Source organism: Elephantulus edwardii, unplaced genomic scaffold (genome assembly GCF_000299155.1).
Source record: "Elephantulus edwardii isolate Elephantulus edwardi_28Jun2011 unplaced genomic scaffold, EleEdw1.0 scaffold00021, whole genome shotgun sequence".
Lineage (NCBI taxonomy): Eukaryota > Metazoa > Chordata > Mammalia > Macroscelidea > Macroscelididae > Elephantulus > Elephantulus edwardii.
In genome coordinates this window covers 4,773,562-4,801,351 of record NW_006399771.1, presented here as the reverse complement: position 1 = coordinate 4,801,351, position 27,790 = coordinate 4,773,562, and the positions used below count along the sequence as shown (strand labels likewise).

The 27,790-nt window shown below is 36.7% G+C and overlaps 1 protein-coding gene across 1 annotated transcript in view; it reads right to left on the bottom strand.

The window, feature by feature from the left end:
• RASSF9 (Ras association (RalGDS/AF-6) domain family (N-terminal) member 9) overlaps positions 1-23,022 on the bottom strand; it is a 42,159-nt gene extending 19,137 nt beyond the window's left edge. Inside the window, exon 1 of the mRNA XM_006882530.1 lies at positions 22,974-23,022. Coding sequence (XP_006882592.1) covers positions 22,974-23,020 — 47 coding nt within the window. The 5' untranslated portion in view covers positions 23,021-23,022. The remainder of the gene's footprint in view (positions 1-22,973) is intronic.
• Positions 23,023-27,790: the final 4,768 nt, after the last annotated feature.

The following is a 27,790-nucleotide window of genomic DNA, read 5'->3' as shown; positions in this document are numbered from 1 at the left end:
GCTGTAGGTAAATAAAGAATCCAACCACCATGTGTAAAGGTAGTATTAAATGAAATATTTTTATTGCTCAACTCTACAGAACAAGACTTCATGCTTGGAAGTGAACTCCTTACCTCTAGACCTCTAGAGCTCCTTTGTCTCTACATTTGCTGTTGACAGAAATAATTAAGGAAATTAGAAATAAAAAAGGTTATTATTTTTATTAATTTTCCAATGTTATGTTACATTTTCAAATGCGTTAAGTAGATAAAAGTCAAAGCTACAGTTTTGAAATAAATTTGGAAAATATTTAGCTGACAATGACATTCGTCCCCCAGGGGCCCCAAAGAAGACAGATGGGCAGTCTCCTCTCATTAGAATTTACAGTCTCAGAAACAAAGCATAGCTGACTCAGTGGTAGTGAGATTGAATTTGAATTTTGAGATTCACAAATCATAGACATTGACTTCATATGCAGCTGTCTCGTACTTCTTCATATGGTTCCTAAACTAAGAATGCTTTTTACATTTTAAACCTTTTTTAAAAAATAAAAACCATTACATTCTATATGAAAAAGTTACAGGAAATCCAAATTTTAAATTTTAATGTATATAAAGAAACTTTTATTGAAATACAATAATGTTTTCATGTTTAAAGGCAAAGATGAGTATTATGTGGCTCACAATGTCTAAAACATTTGCTCTCTAGCTTTTTAGAAAAAAGTTTACCTTCTTTTTTTTATATAGTACTATCTTTATCATAAATGAAGACACCTAAGCTAGATGATGTTATTCTTGACATTATATGTGGGGAGAACCCAGGGACCTTACTCTTTAAAGTTTACCTTCTTGTGTAAACAAAGTAAAAAGAAATTCCCAAAACAGTTATGGGAGGATATATGACAAAATTTATATTTTGCAGATAATATTGGCAACACATAAATGCAGTCATTTAATTTGCAAGAAACTGTTTGCAATGAAACATGCAATTTATTTCCTCAGAAGCTTCAAGTATATATTAATAAGAAATGAAGAGAATATTTCAATATAACCAAATCCTGGTTTCTTATAACTGAATAAAACATACTAATGGGTCTTCTTACTTAAATATTGCACATTTTTTTGAATAAGCAATGCAAGTTAAGAGAAAAACGCAAGTCTTTAAATTTTAGAGAACATTCATAAATTTATTTTAGTAGATGCTAAACTATGATGTGTTCCTCATTTGTTCAGTTTTTACAGACTATATTGGGCAGTGGAATGTTTTCAGTTCATTACGACAATTTTTCTGTACTTAAAAATATGAATACATCAGGAAAACTTAAGACAGTCTAAGTTAAAATATGCTATAGATTGCTTTTTCAGTTAACAACAGAAACAACAATGTTAAACGTGGTTTTATTGTTTCTCTTTTAAAGTCATAAACAAATAAAAGCAAAATTATTTAAACAGGAATAAGGGTGAAGAATCTTTGGTCCATTAGCTAACTGTAGAATACACTTTCCAGAGCAAATTTTTTTTAAGTACAAGGAGCTATAATTCCCAGGAAGAATTAAAACAAGTTCTTTAATAAAATAAATAAATACTATAAATAGTACAGATCTTCCCATGGGTTGCATAGAAAAACGGAATCACTGTTATGATTTTTGAAAGAAGATTATCAAAACGTTGCTATAAACACAAATGAATACTTTTAAAAAAAATTTTAAAATTTGTTTCCTTCACAAAATTAAGTGTACCAAAAATGAGGAATTACCTCCATAATTAAAATCTGGTGTGTATTTCTGTGTGTGTATATATACAATTAACCCTCTGCATGCACAGATTCCAGCAGCCTCAGACTGGGAAACAATAACTAACAAAAAACCAAAACCAATTATGTGGTTAAAACAATCTTTCAGAGTCTAAGAGGAAGTTTATGACGTTGTGCTATTTTTACATAACAGAGGTACAGAATATTTACACAGTATTTCTTGTTGTTGTTAGCCTCATAGAGACCCTACAAACAACAGATCTGAGCCTTACCTTAGCCTGAACCATCCTCACTATCCCGGGCATGTTTGAACCCATTTTTACAGTTACTATGTCAATTTGTCTTGCTGAAGGTCTTACTGTCTTTCTCTGACCCATCTTTCCTAGCATGACGTCCGTATCCAAGGACTGATCCCTTTTGATGACATATCTAGAAACGTGTAACAAAGTTTCAGCATCCTTGCCTCTATAGAGCACTGATTGTACTTCCTTCAGGACAGACTTGTTTGATCTTTTGGCAATCTGTGGAATAATTAGTGCTTTTCTCCAATACAACACTGAAAGCTGTCGATTTTTCTTCTGTCATACTTATTCATTGTCTAACTTTCAGAGGCATAGCTAATAACTGAGAAGATCATGGCTTGGACTAGGTGCCCCTCAGTCTTCAAACTGATACCTTTGTTCCTTAGAACTGTAGAGAAGTCTTTGACAGCAGATTTCCCCAATATTGTTGTGTACCATCAAGTTGGGACCAACACATAGCTGACCTTCCGGAGACTTTTCAAAAGCTATTAATCACACGAGAGGGAACTGCCCATCCTTCTCCCACAGATTTTTCCAATAGAATATACCTTTTGATTTCTTGACTACAGGTGTCAAGGGTGTTGATTATGAATCCAAGTAAGATGAAATTGTTGACAACTTCAATCTTTTCTTCATCTATCACAATGTTACCTGTTGGTCCAATGGTGAAGATTTTTGTTTTCTTGATGTTGAGTTGTAATCCACATCAAATGCTGTAATTTTTCATTTCCTTAAAGCATTAAGTGCTTTAAGTCTTCTTAAATTTCAGCAAGCAAGGTTCTGTCAACTCTGTATTGCAAGTAGTTAAGTAAATCTTCCTCCAATCCTTGCATTAAGTAATGCAAGAGGTAAAAGATTGTTAAAAACATATGATGTAGGCTATGAGCCCCGGTAGTGTAGTCCACAGGGATTTGTGCTGCTAACCTAAAAGTCATTCCTTTCTGGAAGTTGAATCCATCACCAGCTCTGTGGGAGAAAAATAGGCAATCTCCTCCTGTGTAATTGTCAACCTTAAAAACCAAATGTAGGGTCAACATGAGTCCGTTCTGACTAGTTGACTAGTTAACAATGAGATGAATGTAAATTATATTCAAATATTACATCATCATTTTTGAAAGACTTTAATTATTCATGAATGTGATCTAGAGAGAGGTCCTGGAACAAATCCCCTAAGGATATCAGTGGTTGACTATAGATCTCTCTTATTCATTCTTTCTTGTTGTTAGTATATAAATTTTATGCTCTTCTGATACCAGTTTTCTGATCTAGGAAGTAAATAATAGAAACCACTTACACAGGATAAGAATACTAGACATTCCATAACTGCATAATAGCAATGTAGCTATAGAAAATTATTCCCATGAACAGAGTACAGAGAAGGGAATGTGTAAAGAATGTGTATTGGAGACTTCTGGAGGTTAAGTAAACTAAGCTCATAGTTCAGATTCCGGAAATTGATTATAATCAAACTGTAAATATTTAACATGTAGTATTTACCAGATGAATTGCTGAGAAATTATCTAATCTCATTAGAAATTCTAGCCCTTACTTCTCAGTATTACCTACTCCTGGCAAATAACTAGATTTTTTATTTGTACATTTCCTCTCTAAATGTGTTCTGATAGGAACAGGGATATTTAAGTGCCAAGAGGAATCTGAAAGCATTTGCTTTATCCATTATAATAGATAAAAACAGATGGTAAACTTCTTCAGTCCTAGGTCTCATATTTTAGTGTGCTCTAAAACAAAGTTCAATAAAATCTGACTTTAAAAAGGAAGCTTTTTATTTGGAATGATCTAAAAATCACTTACTCATTCACTGTCATCAAATCAAAAGTGGCTCTTATGTGACACTCCACTGGGTTTGAGAATTTAAATTGCAGGGAAGGAAATGCCCACTTTCTCATTATGGATTTGTACTGCCAAAGCCTTTAGCTTAGTAGCACAGCTCCCTGTCAATTAAGCAACTTAAACATTTGTGAAAATAAGTAATCTAAAGAGAGACCTGGACAACGGTCTGTGATAATTCAGTGGAAAATTTTTTACCATTAGAGTGGTGGCCAATGTACCACATGCCCAGTCACCAGCTTTCTGTCAGTGAAAGGTTGCATGTTGCCATGATGCTAAGGAACAAATTTGAAACATTGAACACAAATGATTGAAGACCAGATGGATTGTAGGATGATATAAACAGTCTAAATCACAAAGAGAGCAAACGATCATTACAAAGAGAAAAAAGAAAAATAATAATGGGTGTCAGAAGAAACCCTGAAAATTGCACAAGAAGATTTAGAACCCAAAACAAAGGGAAGAAATGTTGAAGTAAAAGAGCTGAACAGAAGATTTCAAAGGGCAGCTCAAGAAGATAAAGCAAAATATTATAATAGAATATGCAGAGACCTAGAATGGGATAATTTAAAAGGAAGAATCACTTGGCATTTCTAAAGGTAAAAGCAGGGAAAAAACAAATTTAAACCTCAAGTTACAATACTTAAGTATGTTATGGGAAATATGTTAAATGATCCAGGTAGCATAAAAAGAAGATAAAGTGAATACACGGAATCACTGTACCAATATGAATTGACTAACACTGAACTATTTCACAATATACCAAATGATCAAAAGTAAATGACAATGAAAGAAGAAACTCAAACTTCACCAAAAATACAGGCAAAAAAATAAGGCCCCAGGAATCAACAGGACATGTGTCAAACATGTGTCAAACAATTGATGCACCCCTGGATGTGCTCACCAGTCTATGCCAGGACATTTGGAGGACAGTTGTCTGGCTGACTTACTGGAGGAGATTCATTTTTGTTCCCATTCCCAAAAAAAGATGATGCACCAGAATATGGAAACTATCAAGTGATATTATTAGTATGATATGCAAGTGAAATGCTGCTGAAAATAATTTTTAAAATGTCTAGGACAGTACAAAGACAGAGAATTTCCAGAAGTACAAGTTGGATTTATAAGAGGTCATGGCACCAGGGATATCAATGCTGATGTAAGATGGATCCTATTGAAAGCAAGGATTACCAGCAGAATGTCTATTTGTGCTTTATTGACTATGCAAAAGCTTTTGATTGTATGGATCATAACGTATCATGGCTGATGTTGAGAACAACAGGTGTCCTAATCACTTAATCATGCTCGTATGAAACCTATAGCAAGACCAAGAGGCTTGTTGTGCAAACAGAGCAAGGGAACACTACTTCTTTAAAAGGAAGAAAGGTGCGTATCAGGGTTTTATCTAGTCTCCATACTTTTTCAATCTGTTTGCTGAATGAGTTATTCAAGAAACTGGATCCTATGAAAAAGAATGTCGGGATTGGAGCAAGACTCATCAATAACCTTAGTTATGCTGATGACATATCCTTGTTTGCTGAAGGGAAGGAGGATCTGAAATACTTGCTACAGAAGATCAAAGCCTACGGCATTCAACATGGATTGCATCTCAACATCAATACAACAAAAAATCCTCATCACTTGGTCTATAGGCAACATCAAGGTAGATGGAGAAAAGAAAAGTGTAAATGCCTTCATCTTGCTTGGTTGGATCCACAATCAATACACTTGGTATCAGCCTTCAGGAGATCAAAAGATGTATCGAGTAAGTTTTCAGTCAAGGACCTCTCCAAATTATTAAGAAATGGCAGTAGCTTGAGGACTAAGATATGCTTGATTCAAGTCTTGGTCTTTTTCCCTTGCTATGCTGCTGAGAGCTGGACATGTCACCAATGGATGACAGAAGAATTGATGCCTTTGAACTATGTTGTTGGAGAAGAGTACTGAATATCCCATGGTCCACTAAAAGAATAAAAAGGTTTTATTGGAAAAGGCACAATCAGAGTTCTCCTTGGCAATAAAGATGATAAAACTCTGTCTCATATACTATGGACATATTGCAGGAGACACTATTCATTGGAGAGAGACACCATGTTTGGAAATGTTTGGTGAAAGAAAGGAAGCTCCTCAAACAAGTGGATTTACATAGAGACTGTAGCAATAGGCTCAAGTGTCTTAGAGATTGTGAGGATGGCATAGGATAGGACAGTGTTCAGACCTGTCGTTCATAGGGTCAGCTATGAGTCTTACTCAACTCAATGGCGCCTAAAAACAACATTGGTGTTGAACAAACAATTCTGTCCTGGGAGAAATGAAGTCAGAATATTCCTTAGAAGAGAGGATGGCAAAACGTCTCCTCATGCACTTTGTACATGTTATTAGGAAGATCCAGTCCTTGGAGAAAGGTGTCACACTTTGTAAATGGAAAATGAGTGAAAATGTGAGACTTAATGAGATGGATGGACAAAGTGCCTACAACAATAAGGTTAAATGTAACAATGGTCAAAAGGATGGAAAAGAAAGGGATACTGTTTTGTTCTGTTGTCCAGAGGGTTGTTATTAGTTGGAACAAATTTGTTGGCACCTAACAACAAAGATACTGAATTCAGTGGGGCTTTCAGACTAAGACCAGGTGAGCTATTTGTAAAAGTCAGACAATAAAAACACTTATGAATCACAAAAATACTACATACGGGGAGCTCTGGTGGCCTAGTGGTAAGGAGCTGCAACTTCAATCTCAGAGGTGCACGGTTCGTATCCACCAGATGCTCTGCCGGGAAAGGAGGGACAATCTCCTCCTGTACCAGTCAGATCTGATTTGATGGTACACTCACACAAAAATAATTAAGTAAAAATTAAAAAAAATATCACATACACAAAAGTACTGTATGTCTTATGAGGATGGTGCAGGGCCAGGGAAGACTTCATGAATCTAGTCATAGTGTTTCTATGAGTTACAGGATGACTTGAAGGAGTTAACAACACTAAAAAGCAGTACAAAATTAATTACTTGGGTCAGGATTTACCATAGATCAAATACACTTAAAAATTATTCTATTAATTTTAAGGAACATTTACAGAGATTTTGAATTTCCATTCATTCATTGTTGCACTTTTCTCCCTGCCCCCCGCCCCAGTTCGCTCCTTTCTTTGAAAAGTAAAAGAAAAATTGTTTCATTGGTATACAATCGCCCCCGCCTCCACCCCCACCGCCCCGAGTGTACTCCACCCTGCAACCTTAATTCTGAGTTCTTGTGATAATGGTAATGCCCTATCATATAGCACTTTAAAATTGTTCTCTCCTTCATCTGTTTCAATGCAGTATACATAATTTATCCAGTTTTTCTCAGTCTTATCCCAACCCTGATGTCAGTCCCATTCTACAACAGTGGCACCAGATGAAATACACTTTTGTTAATTAACAGGGGAAAATTAGAAAATTTTATTCACAGAAGCAAATAAGCATGATCTACATGAAATATATATATTTTTTCCCATTCTCTTGTCAAGCTTTGAAAGTCTTTAATAAATGTTGAATTTCACTGCCTGCCTCTCTTTTAAGAGTTTATGCATTATTTATCTTTTCTCAAACATAATTTCTATCTTTCTTTGGAACTTTCTACTTTGTAATGTTGTTGTCATGTTGTAATGATTTAATTGGGCATCTATGATTGTTCTTTCATGTTGTTTTTATTAGGTGCTGTGAAGTACACAAAGGCTTATTCACTCTGTGAACAACACATCTGAACCTTGTCCTATTCTATACATTCCACTACATTTGAGCCCGTTTTTACAATCACTGTGGCAGTCCCTCTTGTTGAAGGTCTTCTCTTTCCCTGATCCTACACCCTTTCCACCAGTAAGTCTTTTTCCAGAAATGTGCTCCTCCTAACATGTCTAAAGTATGTGCCGTAAAGTGTCACTATCCTTGTTTCTAAAGATCATCTTGGCTGCACACCTTCCAAGATAAGAGTTGTTTGTCCTTTTTTGCAGTCCCTGGGATATCCAGCACCCTTCTCCAATGCCACAACTCAGGAGTTTTGATTCTTCTTCTGTCATCACTCACTGTGAAACTTTCAGAAAGTTACTCTCTTTCGTTTACCCCTTTCTGATAACTATTTACCACATCACCAAGTGGCTTCTATTCCATTTACCCCTAAGGCACTCTTCTAATTAGAATTATCAAGAATCTGGACATTTTACAACTAGTTTCCATAACCTGTTTCTCTTTTCTACCGTTCTTTGCTTGTTTTACTTTCACTGTACTTTATGTATGTTTCTTTGGGAAAGATCCAAGACCTTCTCTGAAGGACCCAATTCGTACCAACTCAGATGGGAATGCTTGCCATATTGCACTTTCTGCAGAACCTGGCAGTGTTTGCAAAGAATATTGAGTGTAAACAAATCAGAGAAAGTATCACCGGAATTCTTCTTAAAAGTGAGGGGGAGGTGGAACCTCATCTTGCTTAACTGGATATGTCAGTGGGAAGAACCAATCAGAAAAAGGAAATCATGTTTAACAAAGTGTCAGGGACAAAGAGAAAGACCCTGAACAAGATTAATTAATACAGTGACTGCAACAATGGGATCAAACATAACAGAGATTGTTGAGGAAAGAAGAGGATGCAACAGAATTTCATTATTCTGTACAGGATGTCCTAAGAATAGAAGCTGATTCAATTCAGTGGAACCAAAAAACGATACCAACAATGTACAATACTTGCCCTTTGCTCGATTATCAGTCAGATCCCGTTATGAGCTTATCTTCTCTGAGGTCTAAATGCCTAATATATAAATGACAACCAAGGAAATTGACTTTATGCTGATTTATGCCACAGACTAAATTTATTTATTCAAATAATAAACTATTTCTCTACCAGTACTATTGACACAGAAATTCTCTACGCACAAGAAGGTAGAAAGAATGGAGTCTTTACATATAATGATCTTACAATGTAGTCGAAGTCATAGTCAAGTTAAAAGTAATTTCAACCAAAGTTGACTAACGATCGCTCAAGGCTGGCTGTGCCCTGTTTCATGTGGATTGAGTGGGTTTAATATAGAATTAGTCAGCCTGAAGGCTCAAACTGGGGAACCAGTGTGCTCTGTCTTTAAAGTCTCCTTCCAGGTGCAGTGTGTGTTTTAATCAGCCCTGACAGTGCGGCTGTCAGGAGGGATGAGAGGAGGCTGAAAGAAAGCCCACTTTCACAATCCCGTTTCAGGTGTAGTGTGTCTAAACACCAGGTGTTTGGAGGTGGATTATTTGGAAAAGCTAAACAACATCTCTAATTTTTCACTCTTCAACCTGATGTTCTTGTCATCCTAAAATTATCTTTTTTTGCTGTTCTTAATGTAACTCTATATTCCTAGTCATGCTCATCCAATATTCTGGCTATCCCTGGTTCTTTTTCCCTTCTTTTACTTTCTATTGTTCCCATCTAATCACATGTAAATTCTTTAAATTCTGCCTTTGTAGTGACCCTGTATCTACTTACTTCTCTTCCATGTTAGGAAAAAAAAAAAAACAAAAAAAAAACCAACTCTTTAATTTTAGTTGACTGGCCATGCAGTTTATTTCTCTTCTCCTTCCGATGGTTTCTATACATTTCATGTTCATACAAAAACAAGCATGTCATGTTCATGCTCCCAGTATTTCCACATTGACCACTTAGATAAAATTTGGTCTTTCCAAAACATCCTTCACATTATCATGCCAAGCTTTTCCTCAAGTTTGTTCTTTTTTTACTATAATGTTCTTCTACTATTTACATTCAAATATCTCCCCTCCCTTAGGGCAGTTCAACCACTTTATGAAACCCTAAGGAGGAGACAGCATTCTCTTTCTAGATTCATATACCATTTCATTTATTACACTGGCCCAGATCTTTAAGGATCAATAGCCTACGAGACACCTCTTTCTGAATATTTAAAAGACATTTGAAATTTAACATGGCTACAATAGAACCACTAATTTCTAACTTATTCCCTTCTCCCAAAGACCTGCTGTCAAGAAATAACTGGTGGGGTGTGGAGAGATCTTATTGGAGATCTTATTCCTGCTTGTGAGAATGTAAAATGGTACAGTTAATATGGAAGGCGGTCTGACACTTTTTTAAAAAGTTGGAAATAGAAATACCATTTGACCCAGCAATTATACTACTGGGAATAAACCTTTAAGAAATCAGAGCTGCAGCTCAAAGAGACGCATGCAAACCCATGTTTTTTGCTGCATTAGTCAAAATAGAAAAGAGATGGAAACAAGTAAAGTGTCCATCACCAAATGAATGTATAGAAAAACCATGGTATTCACACAAGGGAATATTATGCAGCATTGAAAAACAATGAACTTGTAAAACATTACAGAACATTGCTGAGCCTAGATGACCTTATGTGGAGTGAAATATCTCAGTCAGAAAAGGACAAAAACTGTATATCACTGCTATTATAAAATAGGACTGACATGGAGACTTGGAGAGGGAGAATAGAGAAAGAATTATAGATAATGAATGCTGCATTGGAACAGATGAGGAAGAAGAAAGTCTAAAAGGAACATATAATTGGGTATTAAGTGTATGACAACAATCTGGAACAAGGGGTGCATCAAAAAGTGGCCTGGGGGAGTGGGCAGAGAAGGAGAGGGAAGAAAATGTGCAACAATGAATAAATTTTAAAAAATGAAGTATCTTTCTGTTCGGGAAACTCTCAGATTATAAATAATTTCTGATCTTAAAACTCTTAAAACTGAATGTATATATAAGTTAGGTAAGATTCCCTATCTAAAGTCAGTGACCAAAATGTATATATTAATAGACAGTGTACATTTCTATGGATAAAATATTAAAGAAATACTTCTATATACACAAAAACATCTTTAGCACAATATAGTAGTAATAGCAATAATAATAATGTTTTTACTGGTATGACATTTATTCTATTAGTCCTTGGGATATTCAGTATTCTTCCCTAACAATACAACTTGAAGGCATCAATTCTCCTTCTGTCATACTTATTGACTTCTCAGACGCATAGCAAGCCACTGAGAAGACCATGTTCTGATTAAGGTACACCCTTGTCTTCCAACTGACATCATTACTCTTCCATATTTTGGAGAGGTCCAAGATGATTGACTTGTCCAATGAAATGACCACCTATTATTACCAAGGATGATGATTGTTGATCAAAGTAAGATGAAATCATTGACCATTTTAATCTTTTCTCTCTCTATTATGATAGGGAGTTCTGGTGGCCTGGTGGCAAGAAGCTGCACTGCCATCCCGATGCATGCAGTTTGATGCCAGCAGCTGTTCCAGGGGAGAAGGATGGGCAATCTCCTCTAGTGTGATTAACAGCCTCTCAAAACCTACTGAAGGGTCAGTTACAGATTGGTTCCAACTCTATAGTACACACAACAAAACAAAATTGTGTTGTTGCCTATTGGCCCAGTGGTGAGGATGCTTGCTTTCTTAATGTTGATGTCTAATTCATTTCGTAGAATCTCTAGTTAAAGTGTTGCTAGAAAAACTGGCTGTTCAAATCTACCAGAATATTTGAAAATGTAACCTTCAATTTCGTTAAAGACTTCTCTGATATTGAGGCAAAACCCACTCATTTCTGACCCTGGTGCAGGTTTTGAGAGGCTGTAAAGTGTAAGGGAGGAAATGATCTATCTTCCTCTTTCAGAACAATTGGTGGATTCTAACTGAGTGCTTTGGGTCAGCTGTATAACTCATTACCCAGAATTACAGTCTTGGGAAACCTGCAGGTCAGTTTTACACTGTCATATCTCTCACTTTCATTGCTGCTTGACCCATCACTGAGTCTCTAGTGGGTTTCCATGGCTCTTAATTCTATGAGAGAAAATGTCCCATCGTTCTCCCATGCAGCACTTGGTAGATTTGAACCATTAGAGACGTTTATTCTTTAGTTAGAAGCAGAACTCTTTACAGACAATGCAAAGAAAACTTTCTATTCTATCTTATCTTGTTGGATACTATCAAGAATTTATGACTTTTCCTGACCATAGGAACAACAGATCTGAGCCCTGCTCTATCCTGATCCTAGCTACTGAAAATGACCAACAAGAAAATAAAAGTAACTTAGCCTAATTCTCATTATTATTGTTAATTGTAAGATGCAAGCACAGGAGCACTGGTGACCAAGTGGCAAGAAGCTATGCTGCAATCCTGAAGACACATGGTTCAAATCCATCAGCTGCTTTAGGCAGGAGGAGGATGGGCAATCTCCTCCTGTACAATCAACTGCCTCTGAAAACCCATCAGAGGGTCAGCTCTAGGTCGGTTCTGACTTGAAGGTACACAACAACAAACAAAGTAATTCTTTGATTTGCACACTAGATTAGAAGAGCAGGCACTCAAGAAAATACATCAAATTATTTCTGAGCCACTGCTATTTTTAGTGCATAGCTTCCTGTGCTGTTAATAGAAATGGGACCTCAAAGGTCCACTATAGCTTCTTACGTGTTTTTCTAATTGTGTAGAGTTCTTTTCTTCATAAGAGAATGTGGTAATTATATGTCTACCCCACGAGAATATTCATAGGTTTTCAATGGCAACTCTTATAGCTTCCACGAAAATATGAAGTCGTGTGTGCAGGGCTTTGGCTCCACTGTGGGAGACGTTGGTTTCCCAAAACGAATGTTTTCCTCCTGGATATTATGCTTAGTCCCGTTAACCGCTGGTAATCACAGTTAGAATGAGAGAAGGCAGAGCAAATGAGGACAGCCAGACTTAGAAGCTTTTGAGATGATTATATCATGTTGCAGTCATAAATGAAGAACAAATATACACATACAGAGTGTTTAAGGCTCAGACCATTATGAGTGGACACAAGAATTTGCTTAAATGGCATCACTATCTACTTTAATGAAATTAAAATGAAAACATTCATAGACAAATGGGATCCCTCAATTCCTTGTTCTGATATGCTAACCAATTTAAGAAGATAATAAAGATGAACAAAAGTCAACTACAGTTAGCATTCAGACTAACACTGTTATATAAAGACATTCTTAATACTTCTCTCTTTTAGCTTCAGTTGTGTTTTTCTGTATCAATTTGATCAAAATTGTGGATTCTTGCCAAATTGACCATATTATTGCCTGCTTCATGGAGTGTTCTCTTTGGATTAGCCTACCTGAGTCAATCTTGGCTTTGTGTGATTCAGTCCCCTCCTACATCTTTTTGTACATCTTATTGCATTCCGTTCTCTTGTCCAAGCCTGCCATTTAACTGTGGGAGCATAATGAATGCTATCTAATTACAATAATGGTAGTTTTATTTTCCTTTGCCTTCCTTTACTCTTTTCATATATTCCTCTACTTAGGGAGTCAATCAGCATTCACTGAACACCTACTTTACAGAGGAGCTGCCCTTCCTCAATTCCAAGAGATTATTCTCTTATTTTCTTAATTGTATTATACAGATTGTGATTTTTATGTACTCTGTCAAAAAGAATTTCCCATGGAAAAGTGATTTTTGAAAGAGAGCTCATGCATGAGATATTTAACCATAATACTATTTTCTCAATTAGGAGTTTAATCTCCTAGGAATGAGGCTATGTCTTTGCATGTCTTCTATAGTACTAAATGCAGAGTTTGCCAGTGATAAAGAAATGAAATGAAAATGTAGTTGCTTAAAGCATTCATCTATCTAATTTGTTAAACTTAGAGTCATGTTAATCAAATAATAAGCATTCAGTAACTATTATAAGTAGTATCAGTTATAAATCAACACATTTGATTTTCATCATAATGTCTTTTATGATAGTTCTGTGGCAATGCATTACATTTTATATAAAACATGTTTCTTATTATAGTTCCGTGGCAATGCATTACATTTTATGTAAAACAATATTGCCAAGAATATTTTCTTAAAATTCTATTTTAAACTTTATCTTGAAAAGTGAATAAGCAAACCTTATACTGAAATTTCACCCTGCAGAGAGCTTTTTCCAATTATAGGAACTTAAACCTGAAGGAAATCTTAAATATTATATTCAGTCTCCCATGTAATAAATTAGAGAAAACACTAAAGTATTTAAGTTCTTTATTCTTTATAAAAAATAAATTGCAGACTCACTCCTGGGTACATAATTTTATCTTAAAAGAGATGTGAAGTTGAAACCTGAAAGTGATTAGAAAGAAAACATTTCATTAAATTAAAAGAGTAATTCTGTATAATATTTATAGACTTGTTTATAATTATATTCAATCAACTTTAATCTACTTTATATACAGAAGGAAAAATAAATCAGTGCTGATAAATAAATTTAGTGACTCAAAGTGAAGATTTCAAAGCCCCAAACACCAACTTGCTTAAATTTTAAAGCTAGAGATGCACTTCATAGCATTTTTAATCTAACAGGTCTTAACAGCATGTAAATATTTATTGACTATTTATTATGGATTGACTGTGATAAATTTCTATAGAATGAAGTTTAATTCAGAAATTCAGTGGTTTATGCTTAACTGTTTTAAAGATAAGGAAAAATTAAACTTCAATGGATTTTACACAGTAACAGTTAAGGGGCATGAATTCAAGTGCTAGTTCTACCACCTATTAAGTGTTTAACTGCTTTTTATCTTAGATATGTCGTTTGTAAAATAAGGTAAGTAATAATTACTTTTTCCTGAAGTATCTCATTTCTCAGCCTTTTTGCTAAGATCAAGTGTAGTGTACAAGTATCACTTTCAAATAATAGAGTACAATGTTATAAGGAATGTTAGCAAAGGTAAATTTTCCCTCAAACTAACGAAACCAAAGCATAAGTGAGGTCCTCTTCCAAGAGTGACCTAAATAACTTTTTAAAATTTATAATTGTACCTTGCATAATTTGGATTGGCCAAATTATACATGATATTATTGTTCTTGCTACATTAAAAATGAGAAAATATTTGCCCCAAGGCACACAACTAATAACAGAACTGAGATGTGATCTACAGTCTATGTAATTATAAAGCTGAATTTCTCAGTCAAGCTATTTTTCTAGAAATTCCTTACATTTCCTTTATTTCCTATATCACAAAAATTTCACACAAGGAGTATAAATCTTAATATATGTAAAAAATAATAAAATTCCCAAACATATATGATAATAAAACATTTAAAATGGTCCCTCATCCTCTTTCTCTGTCACTTTTTCTTTCTCTTTTTACCCCTCCAGTAAATTTAAAAAAAGGGAAGAATGATCTACATTCTGCAGTGGGATCTATAGTAAACATTCACCGTCACCTGCCAAAGCTTTCTGATGGGTATACATAGTTTATATTCTCTCAAAGGATGCTACCCTATGTCTGTCAGGTTCATTCTGTGGTTCCTTTTATTTGGCTGTGCAGGAAGCTCTGCCATTGGTATTTCAAGTACCAGCAGGTCACCACGACGGATAAACAGAATTCCAGAATAAGAAAGAATGGGAAGAAATCTGTTTTTTAGATTAGCCAATGCAAAAATCTTTGGACTACATCAGGTAAATGCCTGTCCAATACAATAATGATGATAAAGCAACACACTCAACCACACCGACATTGATAAAATGCTACAGAACCTCAAAATATATCCTTCTGCTATGCATAAGTTCAAGAAAGCAAAGATTATTACCACTGGACTGATAGGCAACATCCTGATAGATGGAGAAGGGACTCCTGTCAACAACTTAATCTTACTTGCGTCCACAGGTAACACACGTTTCCAGCATTCAGGAAAGGAGGAGATGGATTACATGGTGAAAATCTGCAAAGAGGGACTTCTCCAAATGATTGAGGAGTGATGATGTCAGTTTGAGCACTAAGGTTCATCTGATTCAGGCTATAGTCTTTCTGATTACTTGCTATGCTTCTGAGAGCTGGACAATGAATAAGGATGACAGGAGAAGAATTGATGTCTTTTAGCTGTGGTATTGGAGAAGAACACTGAATATCCCATGGACAGCCCAAAAAACAACCAATTATGTTTTGAAGAGGGTGCAACTGGAGTGTTCTTTGGAGGCAAGAATGATAAGGCATCGCCTCACATACTTTGGGCATGTTGATAGGAGAGGCTATTCCTTGGAGAAGGACATGATGCTTGGACAGGTAGATGGTTAACAAAGGTTAGGTAGATTGACACAGTGAGTCCTGCAATGGTATATAGCATGTCAGGAAGTTGTGAAGATGGCATAGGATAAGATTAAGATTGTTATTCATAGGGTCACAGTGAGTCGTACTTGACTCCATGGCACCTAACAATAACAACAACACACATAAGGTCACTACGTGATAACTAGTGCTTATACTGGAAAAAGAAAGAATATGCCTTTTTTTGGGCTTACTTTCTACTTCAAGTCTGGTAAAGTCTCTTATGGCATCTATATAGCAAAAGTGCTCCATACCATTTAAGAAGAAGGAAGACTGAGCACAGGAACAGAGATGGTAAAGGTCTGCCTGGCATTTATGGATTCATTCTCTAAACAGCTGTTTAAAAAACATTTACTTACCTATTATTCAGCTTTATTTGGAGAGTATCTGTTTAACTCATTTATTCAACCAACAACTATTTACTGAGCACCTATTTTCAGCCAGACGTTACTGCAAGCCTTAAGTATATAGACATTTACTTGTCAATTTTCTTGTTCTCATTGCATTTATACCCAATGATAATACTTTCAAAACCAGAAATCTTACTTTTAAAAGAAGTCATTTGATTTGTGAGAACAGGAAATTTAAAATACTTTTTTCTTTTTTTCAGTACATTTAGTACTGAATTATCAAAGTTATAATTCTTATTCTCAAACTATTTTGCTTGTCATTGCTAGTGCTAATCATCTTCCCCAGGCTCTACTCCATTTATATAAAATTATGGTTTTGTACTTGTGCTAGTAGTTGCCTAGGTATTCCTTTCATTTCTAACGAGCAAATAATGCAAACTTTCTCTAGAAGGTGTAGTATTAAACAGAGTCAACAGTGATATAGTCACAATCTACTAAAAAAAAAGAGTAAATAATTAACTCTTAAGAAATCCAGGCTGTGTTTTGCTAAGGAATGTTATAAAGACACCTTAAACAAATATACATTACAGAATAATAAAACACAAAAATATGCTGAACTTTTCCTTTGGCATGTCTGCAGTGTAGATAGCATAGTGCCTCCTTTTTGAAAGCCAGTATGCCTGAGACAAACAGGTTCTTTGTCAAAGACTGTTATCCACATACACCTGGAAGAAACAGGCCTATACACCTACTTAAGTTTCCCTCCATTTTCAGAACTAAAATTAAAAATCAACAAGCTGAAGCCATACCTGTGTAAATTATTCAGGCTATTATCAGATATCTTGGAACTACAGGCCAATCAGATAACACTGAAACTTTCTAAGTCATGCAGTCTAACTAATTATGGCATGGCTTAAATAAAATTGTTAACTAGCTTTGAACTGTGTTTAATTTTTCTTCAACTACCCATTTGAGAACTTTTCACCTTGACAAACGCCAAACTTTTGTATGGCAACAAAAAGGAAGCACCTCAAGCAGGGAAGTTTAAGATGGCTTCGGTTTTTTTAAAGTAACATTTCAGGTTTTAACTGGAGTTTAGTTTTCATGGCTACCACTGTCCTTGGGCTATTATTATGGTGGGGAAACCTCATTCTAGCCATTGTTCCTAATGTGCTGACCGCTGCCAGTTAGTAAGTACTTAAATTACCAGGTATCACTGGGGGTAATCTTTCTCAGAAACTCCTGGGAACTAAGAAGATTTACATATTCAAATATTTGATATTCTTTAATTCAACCTGGGGAATATTGTTTAATCTTTACCGAATTAGTATAGGACAATACGTGATAATTTGATAGTTTGAATTTACTATATTCTTAACTACAAAGAAAATGATTTCTTACTGTTAGCAACTTCTCTCCTAACTACACATTACACAGTCTAATGAAGCATTTAAGGTATGTTGTACTTTTGCATGCAATATGATGCACTTGACTTTAAAAATTTCTCCCAGATACGTCCTAATTGACTCACATGCAGTGCACAGTTTACATATCAATTAGACAACAATGGAGCCATAATGCTTACTTCTAATAAATGGATTAAGAGTACATGTTTTGGAGCCTTTTAATTTGCACTTGATATTCTGAAGATTCCTATCATCACCTGTGATGGATTTTGGAATTGTAGGGACTAAAGACATAGGAAAAATTAAATAACTAAATAGCACTATAGCAACAAATATAAAGGAATTATTAACTAGATGTGATCCTTTTATACAGTGTGAATTTCCTTTTTTCTTGCAAACAAAAGGAAAATTCTAATTTTATCTTTCTAACAAATACATAGGACACTGCTTTACTATCACAATTTTCTACTTCTACAAAAGTTGGTAAAAGATCAAAACAGATTTATCCTCCCATATTACATTAATTAAATACCTACAATACCATGTCTCAAGTATTCTAAAAGCTTTGTAACGACATTCCAGTTTCCCAAACATTTTAATATGCTTGATTGATATTTGATAACTTGGATTTTTTTCCCCCAAAAAAGTGTTTGTTATGTTGAAAGCAAAAGAAAATTTACTGATGATAGTATTTGAATATAGAACGAACTTAATACCTACTATGTCAGTAATCTAAATTCAAGTATTAAATATCTATCTATCATCTATCTATCTATCTATCAAGAATTAGTACCTAATTAGATGCTTCTTTGATTAACAATTTCTACTATTTTGGAAAACACTTTAAATGCCGTATGCTTTAAAATAGAATAATTGTGGAGAAGAAAAATATCTACTCTCTAACATTTTCAATCTTTAGGTAAAACAAATCCTGTTTAAGAAGATATAAATCAATCTTTGTGATTCAGTCACAGAACATTCTATTATTCTAAAACTAAACCAAGCATCTACTGAGACTAAAGGTCTTGTAAAAATGTCTTCTTCCTGGGATTAGAGTATTTTTGGTTATAAGAACCTTAAACAATGTTAGTAGTCAGGTTTCTTTCATTATAGTAGCAGTTTTTCACTTCAGACAGGTTTGAATATTATTCCATTATAGTTACATTGTATTTGAACTTGTTTTCTCATTGTTTTAATCAGGTAAGGATAAAAAAGGTTAACTCTGATTGTAAATATAAAGGATTTTATGTAAGCCATATTTCTTTTTTACTTGAAAATTATAAATAAAATATTGAGAAAATGTGTAAACTCAAATACAATAATATCTGTGACCAGAGTTACTGTCAATTTTTCTGAAGACTTTCATCCAAACTTTGAAAAGAAATGCTTCTTAAAATTTTGTAATTATTATATACTAGGGTAAGAATTTCTTGTTTTCTAAGTTTGTATAATTGTCTATTTCCTTAGGTTTTTCATTACATTAAAAGTCAACCAATCCTTGATAAACCCTAGTATTTGTAACGTAATAATTGGAAGGGTGGAGGGACAATGCCAGAAAGGAAGACCCTGGATGAGATGGATTGACTCAGTTATTGTGGTAATGGGGGTAGGTGTGTCAGAGACAGTGAGGTTGGCTCATGACAGAGCAGGGTTCAGAGCTGTTGTACATAGGGTCACTATAACACAAACAAACAACTGGTATTACTTGAATAGGGAGTAAAACAACCTTGTTGTGGCTTTTGTGTACCATTTAGTAGAAGTGACCCATAGGTGACCCTCCAGGCCATAGGTGGCACCCCCAGTAGGTTTTCAGGAGCTGTATAGACCATAGGAGAAGAATGTCCGTCCCTCTCGCATGGAGTTGCTGGTGGATTTGAACACTGACTTTTGCATTGACAGCACAATTCCTTACCACTAAGCCAACAAAGCTCTCTAAAATAATCTTAGCACAGCAACTGTATTTCTAGTTTGTGGACAAATTTTAAGTTATACAATGATATAAACCTAAAACGGGACTGACATCGGTGTTAGGAGGAACTTGAGAGGGAATAAATAATATTTACTACCTTGAAACAGAAGAGGGAAAGAACTGTTTAAAAGGAATAAATGATTAGGTATTATGTTCTTGACAAGAGTCCAGAATAAGAGCTGCAGAGTAAAGTGGAGTTGGGGGTGAGGGGGTTTGGGAGGATGATTGTATAACAAGGAAATTTTTTTTTTCTTCAAAGAGAAAAGCGAACCGGGGAGAGGGGTGGATAGGGAGAAAAGTGTGCAACAATGTATGAATGGAAATCCAAAGGCTCTGTAAACTTTCATTAAAATTGAAAATAAAAAATGATATAAACCCTTGTATTATAGGTCTACTGTATGCCAGGCACTGTCCTGGGAGTGAGAACACAATGGTTATCAGGCAGACAGGGCTCTGCCCTTTTCTCACTCTATAGTGAGTGTGTGCTTTCTAAATATTTGTACGCTTCAACTTTGAATTCTCTTTCCCCACCCTGTATCTTAAACACTATCAAATACCCATTTATTCTGCAAATGCTTACAGAACTTTCTCATATGAATTAATCTTGAGTAATTAAATGCAACTATAAGAGTGAATACGTTGCAGGAAAGTTCAATTGATAAACTTTCTTAAAATAATTGTCTTCTTGTGCTCGCTTCCGCAGCACATATACTAAAATTGGAACGATACAGAGAAGATTAGCATGGCCCCTGCGCAAGGATGACACGCAAATTCGTGAAGCGTTCCATATTTAAAAATAAATAAATAGATAGATAGATAGATAGATATCTTCTCAAATTCCCGATATCCCCTCCAGAAATCCTTGTTGTTTTCTGCTAATAAGATAAAATTATATCCCACTAGTTATATTCATCACATAAGTTACACATCACAAAGTATGTACACATATTACTAAAATTCTTAATTGCCATTCTACAACTCACTTTATAGCGTATGCTCAAAGAATACACTGATTCTTATCAGTTAACTATTCCACTATCAATCACATCTAAGGGAAAAGATACTTAGTCTCCAACAACACATTGGAGTTGAATTACTTAAATAAAATAAAACAGTAAAAAATGGATAAACAATAGTGTAGGTAAAATATATAACTAAGTTTCACCCATAGTTTCACCTTTTTAAAAGATAAAACAAAATACAAAAAGACTCCCCCCCCCATATAGCAATGCTAAATACTGAAAAGATAAGTACTCATTAAGTCTACTTCAGCATAACAGGTGGTTTACTCAGTGTTGAACCATTATTTTCAGGTCTTCAATCACTCATAAATTGTAGGTTTTGGTTTTTAAAGGAATGGGAAAATAAGATCTATAAAGGAATCACAGTTATTATTAATACAACTTATGTATACCCTTATTGTTACAACTTTACAAACTACCAAAAGAGTTATGTTTATAATAAAACATCAACTTCAGAAGCATCTTTCCATTTCCTCAGAGGAAGTTAAAATACTACTATATCCCTGTATTTTCTTGGTCTCCTTTTCTTTTTACCATTTTTTCATGGACTATATTATAATAAATTTTAAAAACTTGTTTGTATACTCACCCCAGTAAGTGAAAGCTAATTTTATGGGTAGTGTAGATGATGTAGTGGTAAAAGTGATGTGATGAAAGTGAAGGATGGAATTCCATGAGAGGAACTCACTAGGGTGCATGCCAACTTTTAGGGCATTGTTATTTTTCAAATCAGTGGCAGAATTCTAGAATTGTTCAAAAGCAAGTCAACAACCAGATCTACAGGGATAGTATTCTTAAAGCAGTCTGACAGAAACAACTTGTTTTCTAAAATGACGACCTTATCTAAAGTAACTTTTGATATGGTTTTATGGCATTTAAAGCAACATACTTTAAAAATCAATCATTTTAAAGAGCACTTTGGATTTTATTTCTGTTAGTCTGTTTTTTGCATCCTTAATACTTTTCTTTCAGCACAGTCAGTGTTAAAACCTATATCTATTTTTGATGAGCATCAGTAACATTTTTTAAATACTCAAACAACAACATTTTGTTAACATACAGATATCTTCACTCCCTGTAAATATATGCAATATCATATTTGCGATACATTATTTATATAGCAAAACACACCTAGAAAGTTTATGAGTGTTCATTATTTTTGTTTCGATAGGAAATTATGAATAAAAAATAATAAAAATTGTTCAGGATGTTCATCATATTTTGTTAACATTATATTACCTTATATTGTTATGCAGATACATTCAAATAAGTCTATCACTTCAACTCTCCATGTGCCTTTTTTTTAAATTTACACTCAATAAATTTCAAGTACAAAGAGCCATGACAAACAGGCATGACTGAGAGAAGAGTAGTGGAAAAGAGCTTATTCCCAAACAAATATCCTCAAAAAAGTAAAGCCTATGTATAAAATCATCCTCATCATTTTTGGTTTGAAAATACAACTTTTGATGCATTAGTGAAAATACAGTTTCACTAAACCACTTACTCAAAGAAAAATCTCCCCATGTATTTTTAAAATTTAAAGTTCCTTTACAATAAGGGTGTCACAGACTTGAAACTTCAGATCAAAGACAAAATAAAATTGAGAAAGCCCTTTTAGTCCTCATTCAATCTCTAAGTCCCCTAACTTTCAGAAAGATTTTTCCACAGAATCAATTCATAACAAGTTACTTAGAGAGTATTTTTTTCCCTTAGCAAACTTTTTGGATTTCAGGAATGTCTCTCTCTCAGAGCTGCCAAAGCACTGCTTCCTGATTGTCTCAGCAAACTATATTTTCCATTCTAATTAATGGCTATGAATTCTAGTTCTATCTTCATTACGACTTTAATCCTTCATACACTACAGGTCTCTAATGCTTAAGGTTATCCTCCTGCTCTTTTTCAATGTTCAGAATGACAAAAAGAGCGATTAGTGGTGGTACTAACTGAAGAACCCGAGCGGGAGTAGTGGAGGGTGGGAGGAAACCAAAAACAAAAACAACTCCAAAAAGTCAAAACGGTCTCACTTTTCTTTAAGTCTTGTCCGACCACTGACAATCAATGATACTGGAACAATATTTTCATCAGCTGAATATTCCCAAGGGACCTAAATCCCCAGGGGTTTGTCCCTTTGAGAGTAGTTTTCATCAAATTCTCATTGAAAGGAAACACATCTTTCTCACAGGTACACACACTCACACGCACTTGGTTTTACCTGTTTTTATGCCGAGTCTTTAATAAGTTTTTTCCAAAGGGAGCCATGGTCAGTCAGCTACTCGGGCGAATTCCAGGGCTGTAATCTCGAAGTTTTTGGAGATAATGGTTCAGGCAAGGGTGGTGGTAATCTGGATTTCAGGGTGGCCTGGAATTGGGGTTCTGATCACCTCCTCTGACGTCCCTGGCTTTCAGCTCTAACTAACTCAGTAGCCGGCTAGGAGAGTTGCTGGAAGTTGTGCAACTGCTGCTTAACTTTGAACTGCGGGATTGTTGTGGCTGCTGCACCTTTGGAGACCTGCCCAGACTCAGCCTCAGCCTCCAAGAAGGCGTTTGCAAGCAGGAAAAGAGAAAAAAAAAAAGAGAGTGAGAACGAAAGGAAGGGAGGGGGCCCTCTATTGTTTTTGTAGTTGTTTGTAGATTTGTTCAACTTTAGGAACTGCCAACCCCATGGGCAAGTTAATACCCATGGAATGGGAATTTCACTCCATTTGGAAACCCCCTCTCTCCCGCCTTCCAACCACACATGGTGAAATGAGCACATCTAATGGGTTTAAAAGCAAATACCCCCACCTCCCCAACAGCTTCAGTTGAAAAGTAATCTGATCACAGTTTGTGTGAGAGAGGGCCAAAAACTCTTTGCCTACGGATTCCACACTAAAATCCCCTGCCCCAGGTGTCAGCATTTAAAAATACACGGAGGAGGAATGAAGCTGGAGCTCAAATTAAGGAGGACTCAGAGATTACTTGGGATTTAAAACTACTCAGTTCATTGCTTTAAGAACTTCACCGCCTTTCCCAATACCCTTTCCTCCATGTTCCCCTGTTTCTCTTCCAGAAGCTGAAGGACATGAAAGACCAAAGTGTTCCAAGGCTGGTGGACCACAACATTGCTCAGGAACCTGCTGAGTTTTTTTGTCTAATCCAATGGTTTTAACGCAGATGAGAGTGCAAACTTGGGTGTTCACTGAGCCATGGGGAATTTCAGAGGAAAAGTAAAAGCTTGCCCTGTTTTCCATCTTCCTGTCACCAGACCAAGTGAGGTAGGATGCATGTAGAACTCGTGGGGTGAGGGACAGGGAACAGGAAACAGCTTCACCTGAGACCTTCAAAACCCCAGATCCTCCCATGAAGGCTGAGCTGTGTGCGGGTGCTGCCAGACCCTATGGCTCTGCTGCTGCAGGATCGTGTGGAAGGCACTAGGACGTCAAGGAATTTTCCTAGATGTTTTCCTGGGATTTCCCCTCCCTTCCCTTTCAAGGGCTTCAGACACAGAGGGAGGAAGATAGAGAAAACCAAAGGACTGTGGTTTCACTCTGAGTCATACTTCAGTCCAGTGGCTATCTGGACCAAGGCAGAGAAAATGAAAGGCTCAAACTTTCACTGGGAGGGCCTACCACACCCAGACCCTCCAAAGCAAAAGGTGTTATTAAGGACTTCTGTAATCTTTAGACCAGTACCTACTGATCTACACAGGAATTTTTAGAGTTCAGGTAAAATGTTTGCTTTATCATTTTATACAACTTAATTATATATATATACACACACACACACATACACACTGTATGGGGGCTCTGGTAGCCTAATGATAAGAAGCCACACTGCAATTTCATTACAAAAGCACATGGTTCAAGGGAACCAAGATGGTGGCAGTGGAGGAAGCAGCACGAGGAACTGGAAGAGCAGCAAGGCACATGTAAATGGGCCACCATGGTACTCCACAGCCTGCAGTTTATCAATAACTGAACAATTAACCAGTTGATTACGGTCTTCAATAAGAATTGAGGCTCAACATCAAGAGGACAAAGATTCCCAAAAAAGAATGTGTGAATTCCACTGCTGCAAGCGCCCCCCTCCCACCAACTCCCCCCCCTTACTGGCAAGCCCACACCGCCTCATCCCCATTGGGCTGCTGTGGCCAGAGTCCAGGGATCCCCTCACCTGGAATGGGTGAAGGGTGCCAGGCCCCACAGCTGGTATGATGGAGGCCCACATGGTTGCAGAATAAACTTATTCTAAAACAAATTCTTGGAATCAAGATGGCCAGTGGGAGAAGCAGCATGAGGAGTTGGAGGAGCGGTGAGCCACATTGAAACAGACCACCATGGCCCGCCACAGCCCATGGTTTATATATACCTAAACAGCCAAACAGTTGCCTACTGGCCTTCAATATTGTGTGAGGTTCAACATCAAGAGCACAAAGATTCTTAAGAAAACGTGGGTGAGTCCCACTTCTGCCTACCACCTGCCACTCAGCCCACACTCCCATAACCCCATGGAGCCACTGTGGCCAGAGCTCATGGGTACCCCAGCCTGGACCAGGTCGTGGCCGGTGTGATGGAGCCCCACTTGCCTGGTGGCAGTGGATGCCAGTGGCCACAGAAGGGAATGGGGGGAATATGTTGGCAGCAACATGGAGCTGCAGGAGGTGAAGGACTAGATACAGGAGATCATCTCACTGTCAGTGAAGATTTCCTTAGATAGGTCAGAGAAGAGAAGAAGATCCACGACATGATAGATTGATACAGTGACTGTAGCAATGGGCTCAAACATACCTCAGATTGTGAGGATGATGTAGGTTAAGGGAAGGACTAGATCTGTTGTTCTTCATAGAATTGCTGTGAGCAACAGAAAGAGCCCTGTGGGTCTAACGGATAGAAAATTAAGCTACCAAACCAAAAGTGGGTGATTTTGATCTGTTGTCCACAGGCCAGGTTTAAATTGTTTTCAGTCAAACACTCTTCTAAGTTGTGTATCAGTGGTCTGTCAATTGGCTGTACAGAGGTAAGCCGTGTTTGCTGTGATGCTAAACACTGTGACACTGATGTGACAAATGCAATAATGGTTACGCATGGTGGACAGTATCTGATGGAATTCTCAGATTAAAACAAGTTGGAAGCAGGAGTGACATCCACTTCCAAAATAGCTTGCTTCCAGAAACTCTATGAACTTAGAGAAATGTTGAAAGTTATACAGGTATCCAGGTCTTTCCTTCATAGGGTTGTTATGAGTTGTCTATGACTCAATGACACTTAACAACAACAGCAACAGATTCTGAACAGCAGATCTCCTCAGTGCATCACATCTTTTGATTTCTTGACTACTGCTACCAAGAACTGTTTTGAGCTAGGGTAGCTCTGTTCACCACTCTCAAAGAAAACCCCTTCTCTATTTGTAGAGGGAGAGGGTAGTGATGCCTACTTTGAATTGCAATTGGGCCACTTGGTGGAGGGGAGGGGGCGATGGTGGCAGTGCTGGAACCAGGGGTGCTATCCCTGGCCATGGTCTTCAGTGGGGTACAGGGTCCAGACCTCTGGGGGGCTTTGGTGCAGAGGTGTGCCAGGGAGAGCCACCAGGCCCTCAGGTTGTGTCCTCTCGTCTCCAGGATATGCCATCTGTCCCCCAGGCAGACCTTCCTGGACCCTGGGGAAATCTGTCAGGTTACTGGGGAGAGCCACCAGTGTATAGGAGGAATTTTATCTAAGCCACTTTCCTCCACCTCCTTCCCAGTATATCTGTAAGTAACACCCCCAAAGTCCTTTTCCTTGTAACTCACAAGTTTATTCTCCCTAGGTTTGCTCCATTCACTATAGGTAACCTTAACACTGAGTCTTGCTCCAGACCTGAACCCTGAGCTCAGTTCCAGAAACAAAAGGGAAATATAACTGCCAGCTAAGAAAGTGAAGGTGGATAGAGCCTCAGAGTTCAGCCATTCCTCCCCAGTGGACTCATCTTGGCAAACACTTTGCAGTCCAGAGGGTAGAAAACATCAGGAAAATATCTTCTAACTGAACAAGATGGCATGCAGCTTTAACCCAGGACCATCAGTAAAGTGTTAAAGTGGACTCCCCTTCCCCCTTCCCCTCAATGCCCCTGTTCAGCATGAAGAAGCCAGAATCTGTGCTCTATTCCTAAATTAGAAACCCACAAGTGTGTAAGTCAATTTCTTTGTTTAAAAAAACAAAAACAAAAACAAAACACCAAGAAACAACATCAAACAGTCCACCACTGGACTATGCTCTCCATTACCCTGTCTTTTCTGGTCCCCACTGGATCTTTCTCATTTCCTTCACCCACTCCCTCTGTCCACCAAATTGTTCAGCCCTGTGATTTCATCCCTGCCCATTCTCACTCTTCTGCTCCCCACTGATACCCCCTTGTATCTTCATACATGTATTTTACAATTTAAAACAAACAAACAAAACACATGGTTCTAATTAACTGGTTGCTCTGTGGGAGACAGATGAGCAGTCTCTTCCCTAAGATTTATTGCCTCTGAAAACCCATTGGGAGTAAGTTCTGACTCAAAGGCATACAATAACAACATATATTTGTATATGTAAATACATGTATTGTAAATACGCATTTTTGTGTATGTGTGCGTATGCGTGCATCTCTCATTGCCTTTAAGTGGATCAATTCATAGCTGATCTTTCAGAGTGTCTGTGATTGTAAAGATAGGAAATTGCCAGTCTTTCTCCTGAGGAGCTGCTCTTGGGGGGGTGGGGATGGACAGTGGATTCCGATCACAGGAAAAGCAAGGCCTTTGGATTATCTGTGTACCTACCTATGTATTACAATGCCCTATTCTTAGGGCTGGTTCTAATTCATAGTGAACCTTCATAGGGTTGCTTAGCAGGAGTCAAGATATCAAACCATATATTGCTTTAGGAAAATCTGCTCTTAAGAACCTCTTTAAAATGTTAAAAAGCCAAGATATCAGTTTCAAGACTAAGGTACACTTTGCTATTTTTAATTTTTTTCTATGCACATGAAAGTTGGTTTAATGAGTAAGGAAGATTAAAGAAGAATTGGGAG